We start from the raw sequence: 17,705 nt of genomic DNA on the forward strand, positions 1-17,705 counted from the left end.
ATCCATAGTACTGTTCTTTGGTAACACATTTTTCTGTACCAATACAAAACATGCTTCTATTAATTTGCACATACAGCCTAGTTTTTATTCTAGAATGGTATGAAACAGCCAATCAGTTCTTTTTTTTATGAAAAAAATATGTATGCCTCCATTTCCAAACTGTCTTTCTTTTCATATTGCCATTCTACTGAATTACACCTCCTGAGTGCATCCAGTTCTCCTTTGAAGATGTTCACAGTGTGGATTGTAGGGCACAGCTATGTCTTCTGGAGTGAAAAGTATGCAGAGAAAACAGGTATGGTGAGAGACCTTGCTTTGCCAAATGTAGACATTAAATGGATTGGTCAGAGAGGGTTAAAGTGGCACCAATTGATACCATTGGTGAAATCCTTCATGCAAAACCAACACCCTGACCTCATAATAGTGCACTGTGGTGGCAATGACCTAGGCACTTTGACTGGGGTAGGTCTGGAAATGCTTATGAAGGACACCTTTGCACAACTGTTTTCACTTTTCCCTAAAACTGCCTTTGTGTTTTCTAACATATGCCAAAGGCAAAAATGGAACTGGTCCAATCATTTCTGTCCGCAGATTGACAAAGCAAGAAAGCACGTCAACAAATCTGTTTCTGCTTTCCTCCGTGACTATGGTATGGGTTCCATTTACCACAACAACTTGCGTTATGACATGCAAGACATTTATAGAGGAGATGGTGTGCACTTCAATGATGAAGGGAACAGAGTCTTCCTCTTGAACCTTAGACTCTGCATCGGTACTTACTTGTAGGTACCACTAAAAAATCACTTCATAAACACAACGGCTCTTTTTAGAGCCCCCTAATATCTAAACACTTAAATCTGATTTTCATTTTTTTTTTATTTTTTTTTACCGTACGCTTACCGTACGCGTACCCCGCGATTTTTTTTAAAATCAATAAATGTTTTCTTTGTACTTTTCTGTCCTTCTTTGACCCCCTTACAAATGTTAGGGGGTCTGTAACTCTCCTCCTTGCCCCCTTTTCTTGTTATCACTCATTTTTTTCTGAGTGAAACACACGAAATGGCGGCCGCCGCTTCCTGGTTTCGACCGATTCGAATGTTTACTAAGATCTAAGAGCCAATCAGAATCGCGCTCGCGCACGCCACCGTACGCGTACGGTAAGCGTACCGTAAGCGCACCGTAAGCTGGCTCAGATATATATATTGATTTAAAGGCTATTTTCTCAGAATCTACTGAACAGATTTACACCAAACCTACAAAAGGCACTTCCTTGACCTGAGGACTACCTCTCTGCCAAATTTCTAGTAATTCTGTTCAGCCGTTCGGGCTGTAGCCCTGTCTAAAGGTCCTATGGAAAAATGCATGGGAAAACGCATTTTGGGACCCCCCTTTTATCTCAGCCCCCGCTTGACGAATCCCCCCCGAGACTTTCAGGGAAGGAGCGGAGCGTAGCGCCCCACCTATTTTGAGAAATTCGCGAGGATTCGTCGACCGGCGCCAAAGTTATTCAAAATAGAATGTTGCGGATTTCCTATGGAAACGTGGTCCTAACTATAACTACCTACTGGCGACCGCCAGTAGGTAATGTATCTATACCGATATATATATCTATCTATGTATCTATCTATGTATCTATCTATGTATCTATCTATGTATCTATCTATCTATCTATCTATCTATCTATCTATCTATCTATCTATCTATCTATCTATCTATCTATCTATCTATCTATCTATCTATCTATCTATCTATCTATCTATCTATCTATCTATCTATCTATCTATCTATCTATCTATGTATCTATCTATGTATCTATGTATCTATCTATCTATCTATCTATCTATCTATCTATCTATCTATCTATCTATCTATCTATCTATCTATCTATCTATCTATCTATCTATCTATCTATCTATCTATCTATCTATCTATCTATCTATCTATCTATCTATCTATCTATCTATCTATCTATCTATCTATCTATCTATCTATCTATCTATCCATCCATCCATCCATCCATCCATCCATCCATCCATCCATCCATCCATCCATCCATCCATCCATCCACCCACCCATCCATCCATCCATCTATCTATCTATCTATCTATCTATCTATCTATCTATCTATCTATCTATCTATCTATCTATCTATCTATCTATCTATCTACTATCTATCTATCTATCTATCTATCTATCTATCTATCTATCTATTTATCTATCTATCTATCTATCTATCTATCTATCTATCTATCTATCTATCTATCTATCTACACCACAATTTCCACTCAAACTGCCAAACTCTTGCAGGCAGGTCCTCCATGTGATTGTGGCCTCACGACAAATCAGACTCAGCTAAAAATGAACAGTCTGGAGCACTCCAATGGGTTCCACATCAGCAATGTAATAATTGCCAAACAGACATGTTTCTTCATCACAGCCTTTTTCAATGTTGGCTTAAAATGACGGCTGACAAGTTCAAGCCTTTTAAATGCATTCTGAATGCTCCCTATTGGAGAATAGCATGTAACAACTGAAAGAGGACTGCCACAATCATCGTAAAATATTCAATAGTACTATGGCCATTCCAGCGCATAAAATCAAACATTTTTTGTTCCAGTATTCGTAAGGCATGAACTCGTAAATCCGCAAAAGAGAAAAACAAGTGTTTCAATAGTAAATTCACCTTTAAATAGGCATGAGTCATGATGAGTAGTATGGTGGTGCCATAATTAAGCAGTTCTTCCATATATAACACCCCAGTGGGCTGCCACGTTTTACTCCACAGGAGCTCGGGCCACCCCCAGTACATGGAAAGCTTGACAGTCTATCTCTCTCTCTTGTTCATTTGGATTCCTGTAAGACCGGTCCAGGCAGCCACCTGCTTTGCCGAATAGGTAGCAGGTTTTTACCCTGATGAGAGCCCGTAACATCTGGAGGTGATGGAATAGTGTCCACTGTAGAAGATTCAGGTCATCCAAAAATTGGAGGTTAATGAAAGTCCCTCGACTGTCCTTCTTTCATTATCGACATCTGGGCAGGCTTTATCAGACCAGATTTGATGTACCATTTCCACAACAGAGTTCTTACTGATAAAAAGTCTTTCCACCTTGCATTAGTCTCCCTGGAGAATTCTGCGGTGATTTGAATTTTATGACTATCGATGTAAAACAGGCCATCTTTACATGCCGCTGCAAAGATCTTCCTAGTCTGTTCAAGGCGAAAGAGGCAGCCTCTTATTTGTCAAGCCCTGTCCCTGGCGTGAGGTGCATTGGCTGGGATTTAATGCACCCATTGAAGCTCCAAAGGCATGTTGAAAGAGAGGCCTGAAGGTTGGGGTATAAGTTCTGAGAGGTAGCCCTTGATGTATTCTTTTTCTTCTCTGTAACACTGTAAATGTGCACAACGTCCCTGCAGGACCCTACCTCCCAAGTCCACAACCTTATTTTGGAAGTGCCCGCTATCGGAATCCCAGGTTTCCACATTGACCAATTTTTTTCAAGTATTGCCTCTCTGTTGTCTAAGCCTACCACTTTTCCCTGAAAAAACTCAATCACGGAGTGCATGGACTTCATTTCTGTAGTAAGGTCAATTAGGTATTATTGTTTCTGGGGTTTCTCATTCTGATTTTCTCTCTCTCAAAATCACCTCCATGGTGGGTTTCTATGATTGCGTTACACCCGATAGCTGCTTGCCATCCACCCAACATCCATAATTATAGTCGCCTGGAAGCCTTGTCGGAGGCCATGCTTTCTGTGAGGCATAACATGGTAGAGACATCTTTATTCGTATTATAGAAGGACATATCACCTGAAAGTGGCACAAATTTTGTGAAGCACAAAGAATATGAAGATTATTAAATGTCCCAACGCTTCACAGATCTGCCAAAAAGCCAGAGTATCCCTCTAAGAAGCAAGGAAATGAAATACATTTTATCATGAGTCTAAATATTTTGTGCCATTCTGTAAAGGATAACAAAATGAGGCGCATAATTCAAGAATAGAGAAACATTCCTAATACCCCAATGTAAAGTGCCGTGTTCTACCATCAATTACCTGAGTGTGGGTGGTGCGATCCTCCCTCTCAAACACAGATAGGATCTTGACGTCCAACAAATGGATCTTCCCGTTGCCCACATGATGCCCAAAGTAGACTACCACACTTGGCACTTGGTAACCTTGATGGTCCCTTTCGCTCCCTGTATCCTGATCACCACTTGTTCTAGCTAGGCCTGGGCGAAAATTTCGTTCCGTTCGTGGAAATTGCGATAATTAATAATTTTCGCGTTCCGCGGAGAGCGCGAAAATGTCAAAATTTCCGCATTCCGCAGCTTGGCGATAATTTGTTTCTTGCTCGCGCTGTAAAATAATACATTCTCGCGCGCTGTCAGACTGTTAGCAGATTACCACTAACCTTCAAGCCGGATACAGCAGGAGCGATGAAAGATGATAGGGAACCCTGCCCCCACTGCGGAGCCGCCCGGGAGTATATAAATAGTACCCTCGCCGGACCACTCCCCATCAGGGGAAGGGAAAAAAGGGACAAAAGAAACAAGAAAGGTAAACCAGCAATTCACTGCAGTGGACAGGTAACAGACTTCAGTCAGGCTCTGGGACTTCTACTGTATACACCCCGTGGTCCCTGCAGTGAGAAATAAGGAGAACACACTCTATGCATTACCAGCAGTCAGGAAGAATGGAGTCTAAGGTTACTGACAACAACCCCCCCACTTACAAATGCCGGATACAGGTTTCTCTTAGTCCAGGGCTAATCTAACCACCTCAAGAAGCGTGTCCCTCTTCACATCTCATGACATGCGAACTAGACTCCTTCTGAAATACATGTAAGGAAAGTACTTAGCTCTGATGGACTGTGGTTCCCTAGAGCAGGAACATCAAGGAGAGAGATCCGCTTACGTGTCGAAGTAGACAGAAATCCAGAAGAGAGAGAGACAGCCGTCTCACCAAATAGCGAGTCCCAATGGAGAACTTCCTGTTACTTGGCGAGTGAAAGCAAAGTAAATACCAAAAACGGGATCCGAGCCTTTCAAGCGGCTCGCCGGGGAACACCCTGTCGAACCAGGGTGCAACGATACAAAGTTGCGCGTCTGCCTTTCAAGCGGCACGCCGGGGAACACCCTGTCGGAGCAGGATGAAACGATACAAAGTTGCGCGTCTGCCTTTCAAGCGGCACGCCGGGGAACACCCTGTCGGAGCAGGATGAAATGATACAAAGTTGCGCGCCTCAGCGCGTGCGGAAATTACTCTGGTACGGGGCTCAGCGGGGCTGCTCCGGGAATAGGACGGGTTAGCAGGATGTCAGCGGGACACGAGGAGCGTGACTCGAGGACGGCAGGTCAAACGCGGTAGCTCGAACAAACGGGATTGACAAGCCCCGAGCTGTCCCAGGGCGGAGCTTAAGAAGGAAGTCCGAGGGACGGTAGGAGACGCCCCTCACTTGACTTCTGGGAAATGTAGTCCATCCCACCAATGTCCCGGCATTACTCGCTCCCGCTCACCTCCTGTGTGGTCCCTGCCCCACATTGCGCCGGGACGTGACACGCGCGCACGATCGCCTTACCTGAATCCCTGCGTTCGCCCACAAGTTTTCTTGATCCAGTCGCGTTCTCCATGAGATGTTGTATCGCGACAGTTCGCGCCCGCAGTGACGTCATGCCTCGCGCGAGCACATATTTCTTCTCGCGATCATGCACCGCGAGACAACTGAAAACAAGATGGCCGCGCCCGCGAGCAACCACATGGGTAAGTTGGCGAGCCGCAACCATGCAGAAAATCTCGCGAACATGCGGGAAAAAAACTTCCGCATCTTCGCGATATTTCCGCGTGTTTGCGATAATTTTTAACATTTCACTTTCGCAAATTACGCCCACCCCTAGTTCTAGCTGCCTCAGGTGATCCTCCAACAAATTGGCAAAGATAGCAATTTCATCAAGGTAGGCCACACAGAACCCCAACTCTAAGAGGACTAGGTTCACTAAAAATTGGAAGAGGCATTCCTGTTTGATCAGAAACTGGTACAATCCCTCTGGTATAGCGAATGCAGTTTTCACTTGCCACTATGAACTTATGCGATCTGCCAATAGCCAGTGCTCAGATAAAAATATACTTAAGACGCAGTCAAAAGCTCATTCACTTTGCGAATCAGGAGAACATCTGTCTTGGGCACCCCCTTGAGGGCCCAGTAGTCCACACAAAATAATACATTTATGGATCCTTGTTCAGGTGTCAATATCACTGAACTGACCCAAGGACAACAGTATGATCATTCACCCCTAAGTCCATGTTGGCAACCTGTCTTGATGCACACCTCGACTTGGTGCAACATCCTGTAAACCTTGTTCTTTATTGGCAAGCTATCACCTGTATTTATGTCATGCAAACAGACAATTGTGAATCCTGGAGTAAGCAAAACATGATGAGGAAATCATCCCATTACCTCTCTATAGTGTATGTACTATTTAGGATTTAATTCAGGGGTATGTTGTGCCCCTTTCACAGAACCATCATTCTCATCACTGTGCAATAGGTGTGGAAGTTGTTCACTATTTCTCTTCACCTCTTCTGGCATTGTCAGAAAATTCAGTGAAAGGACTCTTGAGGTGAGAATTAAGCCAGTTAACATGGAACACTCTGTGTCTCCCATATGGCACATGTGTTTACCAAGTAGTTCACTTCAGAAACCTTCTGCACTTCCTTGCATGGTGCTCACTATTTATCATCCAAAGCTCTTGAACAAATTAGCTTCAGCACCAAAAACCCTGACCCTTTTGGTACCCAATCAGCAGTGCTTTCTGATCATACTAAACCTTCATCAGCTCTTGGCTTACAGAAGTTTAACCTTCATCTTACTCGTGTATTATGCCATGAACTTGCTAAGGCCAATCAAATAGTCATCCACAGCCTTTTTGGGTGACTCATAAATTTCTGCTCACCGCTCTCTGACTAAAGTGAGTGGATCACATACTTGGTGCCTGTTGAAAAATGTCCCTCTTTGAAGAGTCACCCCAAACATTTTGCCTTCCCTCTCCTCTTTCTCTGACCTTCTTTTTGTTGGCCTTAGGGCTCTGAACATCTTACCACTGCTGACCAGTGCTAAAGGGCATGTGCTTCTTCCCTAAATATGTTAACATTGGTTTATCCACAATTGGGATATTTAATTTATCTGTAAGCTCCTAGTAAAGTGCACTACCTGTGCCCATGGCCTTAAAATTAAATGCTACTAGTGGGCCCGCAGAACTGGGTGTGCCGCCTACAAAAAGCCTGTTGTTGGTGATCTATCAAAGGTAAGTAATGTGTATTGTCCTTGTACAAGAGCCCATCTCTATGAACTCGATTTTTGGAATCCTATACAGTCATCTGGCTATTTCTTTCCTATGTCACTTCGCAGCTGGTTTAGAAAGGTGGATGGTAGAACCAGACCCTGAAAACACTGTGTGGGTAGATCAGAGGGAGGCTCAGACAATACATGGATTCCTTCCGCTTCACCTAAGCTTGATAATGCGTCTGCTTTGGTGTTCTCTTTTCCAGGTCGATAGGTAATGAAGAAGTCATGATCCTTAATTAACAGTGTCCATCTCAAGTGATGGGCAGGAAGTACATAGGAATGTCAGTTTTTTATGGCCTGTGTATATCATTATAGAATGTGTGGCATCCATCAGGTAGTGACGCCATTCTTCAAAGGCTGTTTTTAAGGCTAGTCATTCCCGATCTGCTATGGATAAATTATGTTCCTCAGTTTTCTAGAATATTACGTGATAGGATGTAGTTGAACTGTGATGTTGCTTCTTTGGGATAGAACACCCCCTAGTACCATTTGTGAAGCGTCGACTTCCACTATATATGGCTGTTCTGGATTAGGGTGTGCTAAGATGGGAGCAGTATTGAATTTCATTCTCAAGAGTCAAAGCTGTTCTGCGGTATCATCCCAAGTAAACTTTACTCCTTACGCAACAAGCGAGCTATAGGAGATATGGTTTTGGAGAGATTCTAAATGAATTACCTATAGAAGTTGGCGGATCTTAGGAAACTATGGACTTGTTTCACTGAAGTGGGAGAGGGCCATTTTGGTATGGATTCGACCTTTCCAGTATCCATTCTAATGCTGTTAGAACTCAGCACATAACCGAGGAATTCCACCTCAGGGAAATGAAACACGCTCTTCTCCAACTTAACGTAGAGTCTATATATGTGTAACTGTAGAAGGATGGCTTATACCTGTTGTATGTGTGCTTCAGTGTCCCCTAAGACCTCATCAATAAAAAACTGGAAGGCGGCAGGGGCGTTGCAGAGCCCGAAAGTTATGACTTGACATTCAAAAAGACCGAACTCCATCCAGAAGCAGTCTTCCATTCGTCACCCTCCCGGACCCAGACAAGATGGTACGCCCCCCATAAATCCAGTTTAGTGAATATATTGGCATTTTTTACTTGGTCCAGCAAACTGGGAATCAAAGGTAATGGTTGCTGGGCGATTTGCTTTGCTGGCTGCTGCAGTTCGAACCAACCCCTGCCTGCCATAGAGTGAGAGCCTGAAGCGAGTGAGGATTGGGAGTTTTTGCTAGCCAAATTGGAGATTCTTTTTGCCTCCCACCTGACGGTTGGCACCGGAAGACCACCTACCCCCGCTGCAGCAAAACCAGAGCATGCATTTTAATGAAAAAATAATTTTTATTGTCTGGACAAGATTGATCGTCCGTTTGAGATTTTAAATCTACATCTTGCTAGAAGACCGAAGACCACACAATAAATGAAACATATTCATGATCTTAGACTACTGATAGTTGGGGCGAAATACAGGTTATACCTGGAACGTGGTGTATTCGACTACAGATATTTTGCTTGCCCTGAGGAAGTCGTCGGGTGACTTTTCCCGAGACGAAACACGTGTTGGCTAAGGCTATTGGCTACATTTGGTGATGCTGTTTTTCCTTCATCAATGAAAAGTGGAGATTTATAAATCAACAGATATGAATATAATGAAATAAAGAAGTTCACAACTCAAGAAATATTGGAACGTTGAATGAAATAATTTTTGACTTTGGACTGACCAAATGATATGATATTATTTGGGATACCTAATTGGTAACCTGCTCTGGAACAATATTGTGTTTAATCAAAGGTAATGGGCATCGTTTTTTGACTGTTATGTCATTCACAGTGCGACACGATACACATACTCATATCACCCTCTTTTTTTGCTACAAAAAACAGGTGAAGAGACAGGCAATTTAGAGTGATGTATGAAACTTTTTACGAGGTATTCATTGAGGTAGGAGCACAAATGTTCTTTTTCTTTTTATATCTGTAAATATATATATGACTACAAGGTAGTTTAACCCCTTGTACCAAATCGATACGGTAGTCATAACTGCAATGAGGAGGTAGAGTGTTAGCCCCTTTTTTATCAAACACTGCCAATAAATCTGCATACTCCATGGGTACAATTCCCTGGGCGACTGGACTGTTGGCAGCCGCTGATAAGGAATAGGCTGGTGTGAATACTGTGGTTGATTCATGATTGCTTGGATAACAGGTGGACGTACAGTACTTAGATTCCAAGGTAATAACTCAAGACACCCAGTTTAAGTAGGGGTTATGCGTAGCTAACCAAGGGATGCCGAGTATAAGCTTGAACTGTGGGGTATCTATAACATCAAAAGTTATATTATACTGATGACTATTGCTACATACCATTTTCACCTGCTCAGTTTGGTAACGTATGGGACTGGAGGTTAGGTCTGTTCCGTCCACCCCCTTAACGGTTTCAGATTTTATTGTTGCTATGGTATTTATACCTAATGTGGTGAAATACTGGGTATCAATAATGTTTCCTGTAGCCTCTGAATCAATGAGTGCGTTGACTTGCCATGAAGTACCAGTCGCGGAAACCAATGTCACTGCCATGCTGACATGTTGGTGGTAAATACAGTATGTTGCTTCTTTAGTCTTATAAGACATTAAGCCCAGAAGATCGACTTCCATGTCTACTGAGCCAGTTCTTTTCCTGATACATCCACATGGACAACTGGTAAGGAGGAAGATTTGTAGTGCCTCGATTTTGAAGGTTTGATGGTACACTCTTTAACAGAGTGTCCATTACGACCGCAATACGAACATAGGTTTTGTTTTCTCTTTTTTTCTTTTACATCCATGGTTAAGGGACCACAGAATCTACCTATCTGCATGGGTTCAGACGTATCAGAAATCCTACTACTGTCTGTTTTGTGTTCTTCTCAAAATGCTAGGAAACGAGTATCTTCACTCTTCTCTTTTTCTGATATGCATTCCAGTAACCGGCAGTTTAACTTAACCACTAGGTCAATGAAGAGGCCTATTTCTCCAGGAGGATCTACCATCTGTGCTATTTAATCCTTTAACTCATCATGTAAGAACTGGCAGAACATTGAGATTTTCTTGGTTTCTGGCCATTCTGATTCTATCACCAATCGATTGAATGTGGTTACATAATGTAAAAGGTCAGTGCTACCTTGTCTTGGGCTAAAAAGTTCATTGTCCGCTGCTTGCACAAAGGTGTGACGAGCGAACATTCTCCTTAGCATATCCTTAAATGTTGTGAAGTTCTATAGGATGGGGCTGTCATTGTCTATCAAAGGGATGGATCATTGTGCAGAATCACCACCTAAGTAAGAAAGAATGAAGGCTACCTTGGATGCATCATCTGGAAAGGCCCCTGAAGGAGCCATAAAGTGTAAGTGACATTGGTTAAGAAAAACACTGAACTAAATCCATCCTGTTTTTTGCTCACCATGCCATTCCAGTTTGGACCCAGCCATATGCAAATCAGTCTTGACCCTGCACCCAATGGGAACAGTCCAGCCTGAACTGCCAGGCCAGGTCTTCGCTGGAATGGAAACAAGCATCCTAGGACCAGTTTCTCCTTGTTACGTCAGCCTCAGACAGGCACACCATTTTGGTGCAAACTCATGTTTATATATCTTTGTAAATATGGGTTTGTGCCAAAATCCATGGATGGATGCACAGTAACACCCATGCACCACCTATGGAACTCCTACAATGCACTGTGTTGCGTTACTTTTTCTTACAAAGCCATGCAAATCAACATTTGCGTTGTTTTGCAAATACCAAAAGTATTTGTTTTCACCGGGGCTGCATAAAAAAAAGTGACGCTACCCAGACGCAAAATCTTAACATATCATGTGTATTTGTAGAACAAGCATTCACCCAAAGGTATCTTGCTGCTGAAGAAGAGATGCTCATTGTTACGCTACCACATGATACTCCTTTTATCAAGCTCACAAGGATGAAAGGCTAAGCGGGCCTGCTTGGATTTGAATCTGTGTTCATGAGGTCACAAACAGGACCCTACAGTGGGCGCATTAGTCCACAAAATCATCAAACCCAGCAAATCTTTGCAAATCTGGTCCTTTGTTCATACAGCAAATTTACACATGACCTTAGGTATCATTGCATTTACCCATTGAAACAAAATGGGTAACACCCCGTAATACATCAAGTTCCAAATGAAATACTAGCTTAACTTTAATGCTAAGTTAACTCACCCAAAAGTGTTGAAAGAGCTTCAACCCCACCATTGTAAATGGTGGAGTTTTGTGATGGCTCGACGTGTTCCCAAAGAACCTGGACGTAGTTCAAAACCTGATTATAGCCAGCAGTGGCCAATGCCCACCATAGTGACCAGTATAAAAGTTTCTTTGTAGAGTAACAGTCTTTTAAGTCCATCACCAACTGCAGAAGCACTCGAAAGAAATGTCTGTGGGTATTGCTATGGAGAGGGTCCAAGTCTGACAGTTTTCCAGCACTGGCTATTTCTGCACAGGATACATTATCACCATGGCTCCCTTGATCTCCATTAGGAGTAGGGGGGTGAGGAGGCTTGTCTTCAATTGCTGCTGTTTCCGGTGTTTCTTTTGACAGTTTTTTATGGAAGAACATACTTCTCTTGGGCATAGGGAGAAAAAGTGAGGGTATGAAAGCCACGCATACTGAGCACAAACTTATGACATTTAGGTAAAAATATGACACACCTCCTAAAGACACCATAAGTTGCCCAATCACTGATCCTGCTGTGTAGCCAACCAAGGAGATGCTTCTGCAGTAGCTTGTTACTCTCTGATAATGATCAGGACTGACAACACTGTAAATATAGGCATAGTAGGCTATCTCAGTGGCTGTAGCTAGTCCATAGACAAACTCCAGCACCTGCATGGCAGGAACTCCGGTGGCAAATAACAAAATCAACCACGCAGTTATAAAGCTAATTCCCTGCAAAATAATGACGGGCTTATATCTCAAATAGTCAGTAAGCAGAAATACAGGAAATAACAGCGCCAGATAGGAATATGTCCAAACCGGAAATATCTGATTTGTAACCTGTAGAAGAGATAAGAAAGAGTTGAATTAGGATTTATTCAAAATATTTGTGAAACATTTGTAGCACACACATACAGATATCCAACACATCTAACACTCATGTATACACTAAATACAGACATAGACAAACATTCGTCAATCCATTCACAAGAAACACACACAAAAACATACACAACAGATCCACGCAAACACTAAACACAAAGAGAACACAGGTGCATGATTACCCCAACATATCGAAAGACAAAAATATCACATGAACTACATACATCTAACCTATATAGACCTAATGACTACACCACAAGCTACGTATAGAGGTGCTTATTTACAAGCTCCTTGCACCGTTGGTACATTATGGTTTCACATATTAAAAGTGATGCACCAACGGTGCAAGGGGCTTGTAAATAAGCCCCAGAGTTAGTAGATTTGGAGTTAAGAATCATAAACATATAATTACCTTCATGCTGTAGTGTGTATCGATGTAGTGGAAGTGATATATTGGAACGCTGATCTTAATTACCTTGATATAAGGTAATACAACTAACACACATGTATTGTATAGATGTACATAGACAAACATACACAACTTGTATTCATGTCAATCAACAAACATACAACCTACAATCACTAACACACACCAAACACACATGTATGCCCACCAGCCACACTTCCACCAAACACACCCATATATGTCAAACACAGACACACAGGAGAAAACACACGTCTCACATGTACATTCCACATTCACTTACTTTTCTAAAAAAATCTCTGCTTAATAATAGCTTGCTGCCTATTACAAGAGCATGTTTGAGGTTTCAAATGGAGCAGGCAGTCGTGCCTCCATAGTCAATCAATGAGTATAAGGCTTAGGAAATGAAGATACTTTGTGGAGGCCTCAGTCTTCTGAGAACTCAGGAAAGTCACTGAAGTGTGTTGAAAAAGGGATCCAAAAAAATAGCAGGCCTTTCTCATGTGGAGTCACCCCCCCACCAAAAGGGAGTAAAGCATATGTTTCCTTAAATGGAACTAAAGTTGTGTCCATATTCTTGTAATATATAGTGATTAATAATCATAGTACATGATGTATTTGGATAAAATATCCAGTTGTAAATATCAGGAAGCAGGAATAAAATGTTGTGATACATAAATATCGTAATGAAAGAATATTGTTGACAAGAATACAGTTTTTTTGAGGTAAGTGATATTGTTTTAAATTATAACGATGTATTTAATATCGTTTTCAGTAATATAGTGGTGAAAAATATTATATTAATTCAATGTGCTTTAGTTTCTTTATTAATTTTATGTGCTACTATTCTTTATCTATACATTAATATTTGTTTTTAAATATAGCATACAATGTTAGGAGATTTAGAATTTTTTTTAATATATCATTTTAATTTATAGTGTCGCTATACTGCACTACCGTTGATTATGTGTTACATAACATTCAATGATGTTCATGCCTAATGCATTTTTGCTAAGTGCACTGTTACTAGTAGTTACTGGTTAGTTTCACTACCTGTGGGTGGTGATGGTTCTGACAGTGGCCTGATTGGCCCTGAAGGCTATATAATCCCTGTAAAATGCTACCTAGTGCTAGGTGACACAATGCATATATGTGATTATGCTTTAATGTGTTTTATGAGTAATACAAAGGCTATTTTTATATAACATTTTGTGGAGTTTCTTTTGTGGGGTGCCTAGTGTGTCGCTGCTGTGTGAGTGTGTTGCACAAACACTTTACACATTGCCTCCGGGATCGGCCTGACTGCTCGTGTCAAGTTACCAAGGGGGTGAGCAGAGGTTATCTTCAGTGTGTAACTCCCTTGCCCTGAGTTACTAGAGTGGTGGTTTCTACCTGGCTTAGGTGCATGCCCTAGCCAACCAGAAATCCCATTCTTAACAATTATCAACACAGACATACAGATACTCACTCACCCATATAGCTTCTCAGACACGCACACAGTACCCCATAAAGCCCCTGACTCACCCAGTTACTCATCCATACAGGCAGCCACACACCTCCTCAACCACATACAGAGATACCCAGACAACCATATAGGTAGTCAGACAACCAATCAATCACCCATATAGCCATTCGTGTACCCACTAACACACTCATACACCCACTTAGACATCAACTGACAGACAGATACACTCATTTACACAACCAGTCACTCACCTATACAGTAACTGAGGCATCTAATTAATCACTTATACAGTCAGTCATGCACCCACTGAGTCACCCATACAGACACTCATACTCGTACTGATTCACCAATACACTTTAGTATATATATTTAACATTCATAAACATATGGATGATGTCATCACTGATGTCATCACTGATTTCATTTGAGATGTCATCAGTGATGTCATCAGTGATGTCACTGACTATATCATGAGTGATGTAATATGTAAGGTCATAAGCAGCGCACTGTTGGGGTGTGAGCTAAAGTTAACTCATGTAACTATAACAGCTGAATTTCTCTGGTCTTGCATGAGTAAAATCTGACCCTAACTATAACATTTTTGTGAATTTCTAAGGCTTTTTAATCTATTGGCTAACTATAACGTCCTTGTCACCTTTTTTTTTTTCAGTGAATTTCTAATGTTTTTTAAAATGATAATTCCATATATAACATCGCTGTAACCTCTGTTTTTTGTGTGAATTTCTTAGGTTTTTTAACTAGCAATCACGTTTGCAGAGTGGTGGAGAAAGGGGCTGGACCTCAGACCAGCTCTTAGGAATTACGCTGTGTAGGACTTACATGAGGTACTAGGAGGGCTTCTTGGCCCCCAAGGTCCATCTGGAGCCAAGAGGACTATATCTCCCAACTAGTGGTGCACCAGGAGGCTCGTTTGCAGAGTGGTGGAGAAAGGACTCTTGGCCGCTGACAACATCTCAGAAATCTCTGCAGTCCTGCTGTGTGAGACTTACTGGAGGTAACTGGAACCGGCCCTGGGAGATGGTAGTCCCCAGGGCTGTGGAGGGCTCTTGGAGAGGGATCGTGCATCCCCCTCCCATCTTCTGTATAGCCCAGGGGAGGTCATTACTTCATTTGTGCCCCGGGGAGGTTTCGGTCCCTGGGGCTGCATGGGGTTTGCGTGCCCCCCGTATTTCAGTATACGAGCCCTGCGGAAGTGGTGGTTCCAGGGGCTACGTGGGAGGCTAGTTCCCCCCCACATTTTATTTTAAATATCTCCCAAGGGAGGTGGCGGTCCCCGGGGCCATGTGGGCCCCTGCATTATTATTTGTAATTGCCCCAGGACCTGGCCCACCAAGGGGCTTAATTAAATGAAGCGCAGCAAACCGAACATTCTTTAAAAAAAGAAATTGTCACAACACGCTTAACATTTAAAAATTGATGCTTTTTTTGGCCCTAGGGGCCCCTGTGTGATCCCATGAACAGGCCTATAGGGTCAGGGTGTTTCCACCCTGCCCCCTCTTCTTTTATTTTTACGTTTTTTCACAAGATGGCTGCCAACACTTCCTGGTTTGAAGTATTGGCAGTCAATCAGATCTCAGTAACGAGACCGGGAGGGGTCGCAGATCTACCAAGGCCACAATCTGAGAAATATTAAAATTTCTCTGAAACAATTGAATGGATTTACACCATTTAACAAAAGGAGTGCTTTCTGTACCAAGAGCTACCTTTTTGCCAAATTTGGTGTAAATCCATTCAGCAGTTCGGGATGTAGTTGTGTATAAACTTTCCTATGAAAATTAACATGGAGAAAAAACATTTTGGGCCCCTCCCTTTTTCTCGCCCTGCACTTGATAAATCACCTCGGAATTTTCAAGATAGGCGCTGAAGTGAGAAGCAAATTAGTTTTGAAAACTTTGTGAAGTTCGTCAAACGATTTTAAAGTTATTGGCAAATCAAAAACAGCTTATTAATTGAAATTAGGTCCTAACTATAACTAATATTTTTCTTCTGGGTTTGTGGATTAGCTGACATGCATCCTGACCGCCGGTGGTGCAAGGAGGAGGTGATATCACAAACGCCTCTTTAATTAAAAAAAAACAAATTTTCCTCATCTAGAGAAAACCTGCACTCAAATTATTTGGGAATTTCCAATTCATTTACTGGCAGCACTCGCTAGCAGGAACGCATTTCAACCTTGAAGTGCATCATTTCTCCCACACTCACATACTCCCCACAGGAGATGCTTGTTTCATTAATATAAAAAAGTTACTTCCGTTTCCGTGATCTTTCCAACTGTTAAAAATCACAATATTATTACTTAGCATTCACCCTTATTAAAGCATAATAAACCATGCATATTTTGTTCAGCAGTTCTTGCAATATAAAATTTCCAAAACATAAATGTCATGTTTTCCAATGTAATTGCAGCTAATGTGTGCGCTGCCCTTTCCATGTGAAATAATCAGTCACCTCGCTATTCTTTTCTCATAACTGCATTATGGTGCTGGTAGCCTTTTCACAATGCTTTGTTCATTTTTACTAACGTGCATGTGCCAGCCAAACACTTTAGTGTGTTAAAGCAGTGATTAAAACATTCTTTAGCTTTCACAATAGTGTTACAGAGCAGCGCTCACCTAGTTTTTTCCATTTTTGAACTGCTTGAGCTTTAACTTCGCAGAACAAGCCCTGTCAGTTATTGCCATAATTCCTTGAAATCACTGCTTAGCCTTTGCCTTCAGCAGTGCCCAGCGAGCTCTTCCGACGCTTAGGCTGCACGCCAGGGCCAGACTGGGAACCAAAACCGGCCCTGGCAAAGTGCTCGGCCGGCCCCCCCTGTGGCTTGGGGGTGCCGCCGAGCTCTTTGCCAGGGCCGGTTTTCGGACGATTTTGTTACAGGGCCGATTTTGCTGCAAAAACGGCCCTGAAACAAAAACGGCCCCCAGGGGCCGAAAACCGGCCCCCAACCTTGCGGCGCACCGGGGGATCGCCCGGTGCCCGCTACGGCCAGTCCGGCCCTGCTGCACGCTGCTACAAGCAGACATCAAATGAGTTTTCATGGTGGGTTCCCCCACGTACACAGAGATGAATCGAGGTCAGCTCAAGCTCCGGAGGTAAGCACACTGCAGGGGAGCCGGAGGGCTCTCCAACAGAGGTGCGAGCCCCGCAGGACTTGCCAACGCATTAATGCAAGCGGGAGTCGGCATTTAACAACAGCCTTCCTTACGGAGGCTCTGTCTAGCGGTGTAGTGCTACTGGCTGAGTGCTGGATTGGAACGCAACAGCATACTTTCAGCAGTGGCAGATGAGGAAATTGAGGCAAGACTGAGAACAGCTGAGGGTTATTCAAGGAATCAACCAGACAAGCTGGGGGAGCAACTACAACTTTT

General features: G+C 42.6%; 1 protein-coding gene across 3 annotated transcripts in view; it reads right to left on the minus strand.

The window, feature by feature from the left end:
• Positions 1-17,705, minus strand: part of LOC146785442 (thiamine transporter 2-like) — a 383,376-nt gene that overhangs the window by 206,173 nt on the left and 159,498 nt on the right. For all 3 annotated transcript variants that reach the window (XM_085634500.1, XM_085634501.1, XM_085634502.1), the window contains exon 3: positions 11,557-12,388. In XM_085634500.1, the coding sequence (XP_085490626.1) occupies positions 11,557-12,388 (832 nt within the window). The remainder of the gene's footprint in view (positions 1-11,556; positions 12,389-17,705) is intronic.

Source organism: Triturus cristatus, chromosome 11, assembly GCF_964204655.1.
Source record: "Triturus cristatus chromosome 11, aTriCri1.1, whole genome shotgun sequence".
NCBI lineage: Eukaryota > Metazoa > Chordata > Amphibia > Caudata > Salamandridae > Triturus > Triturus cristatus.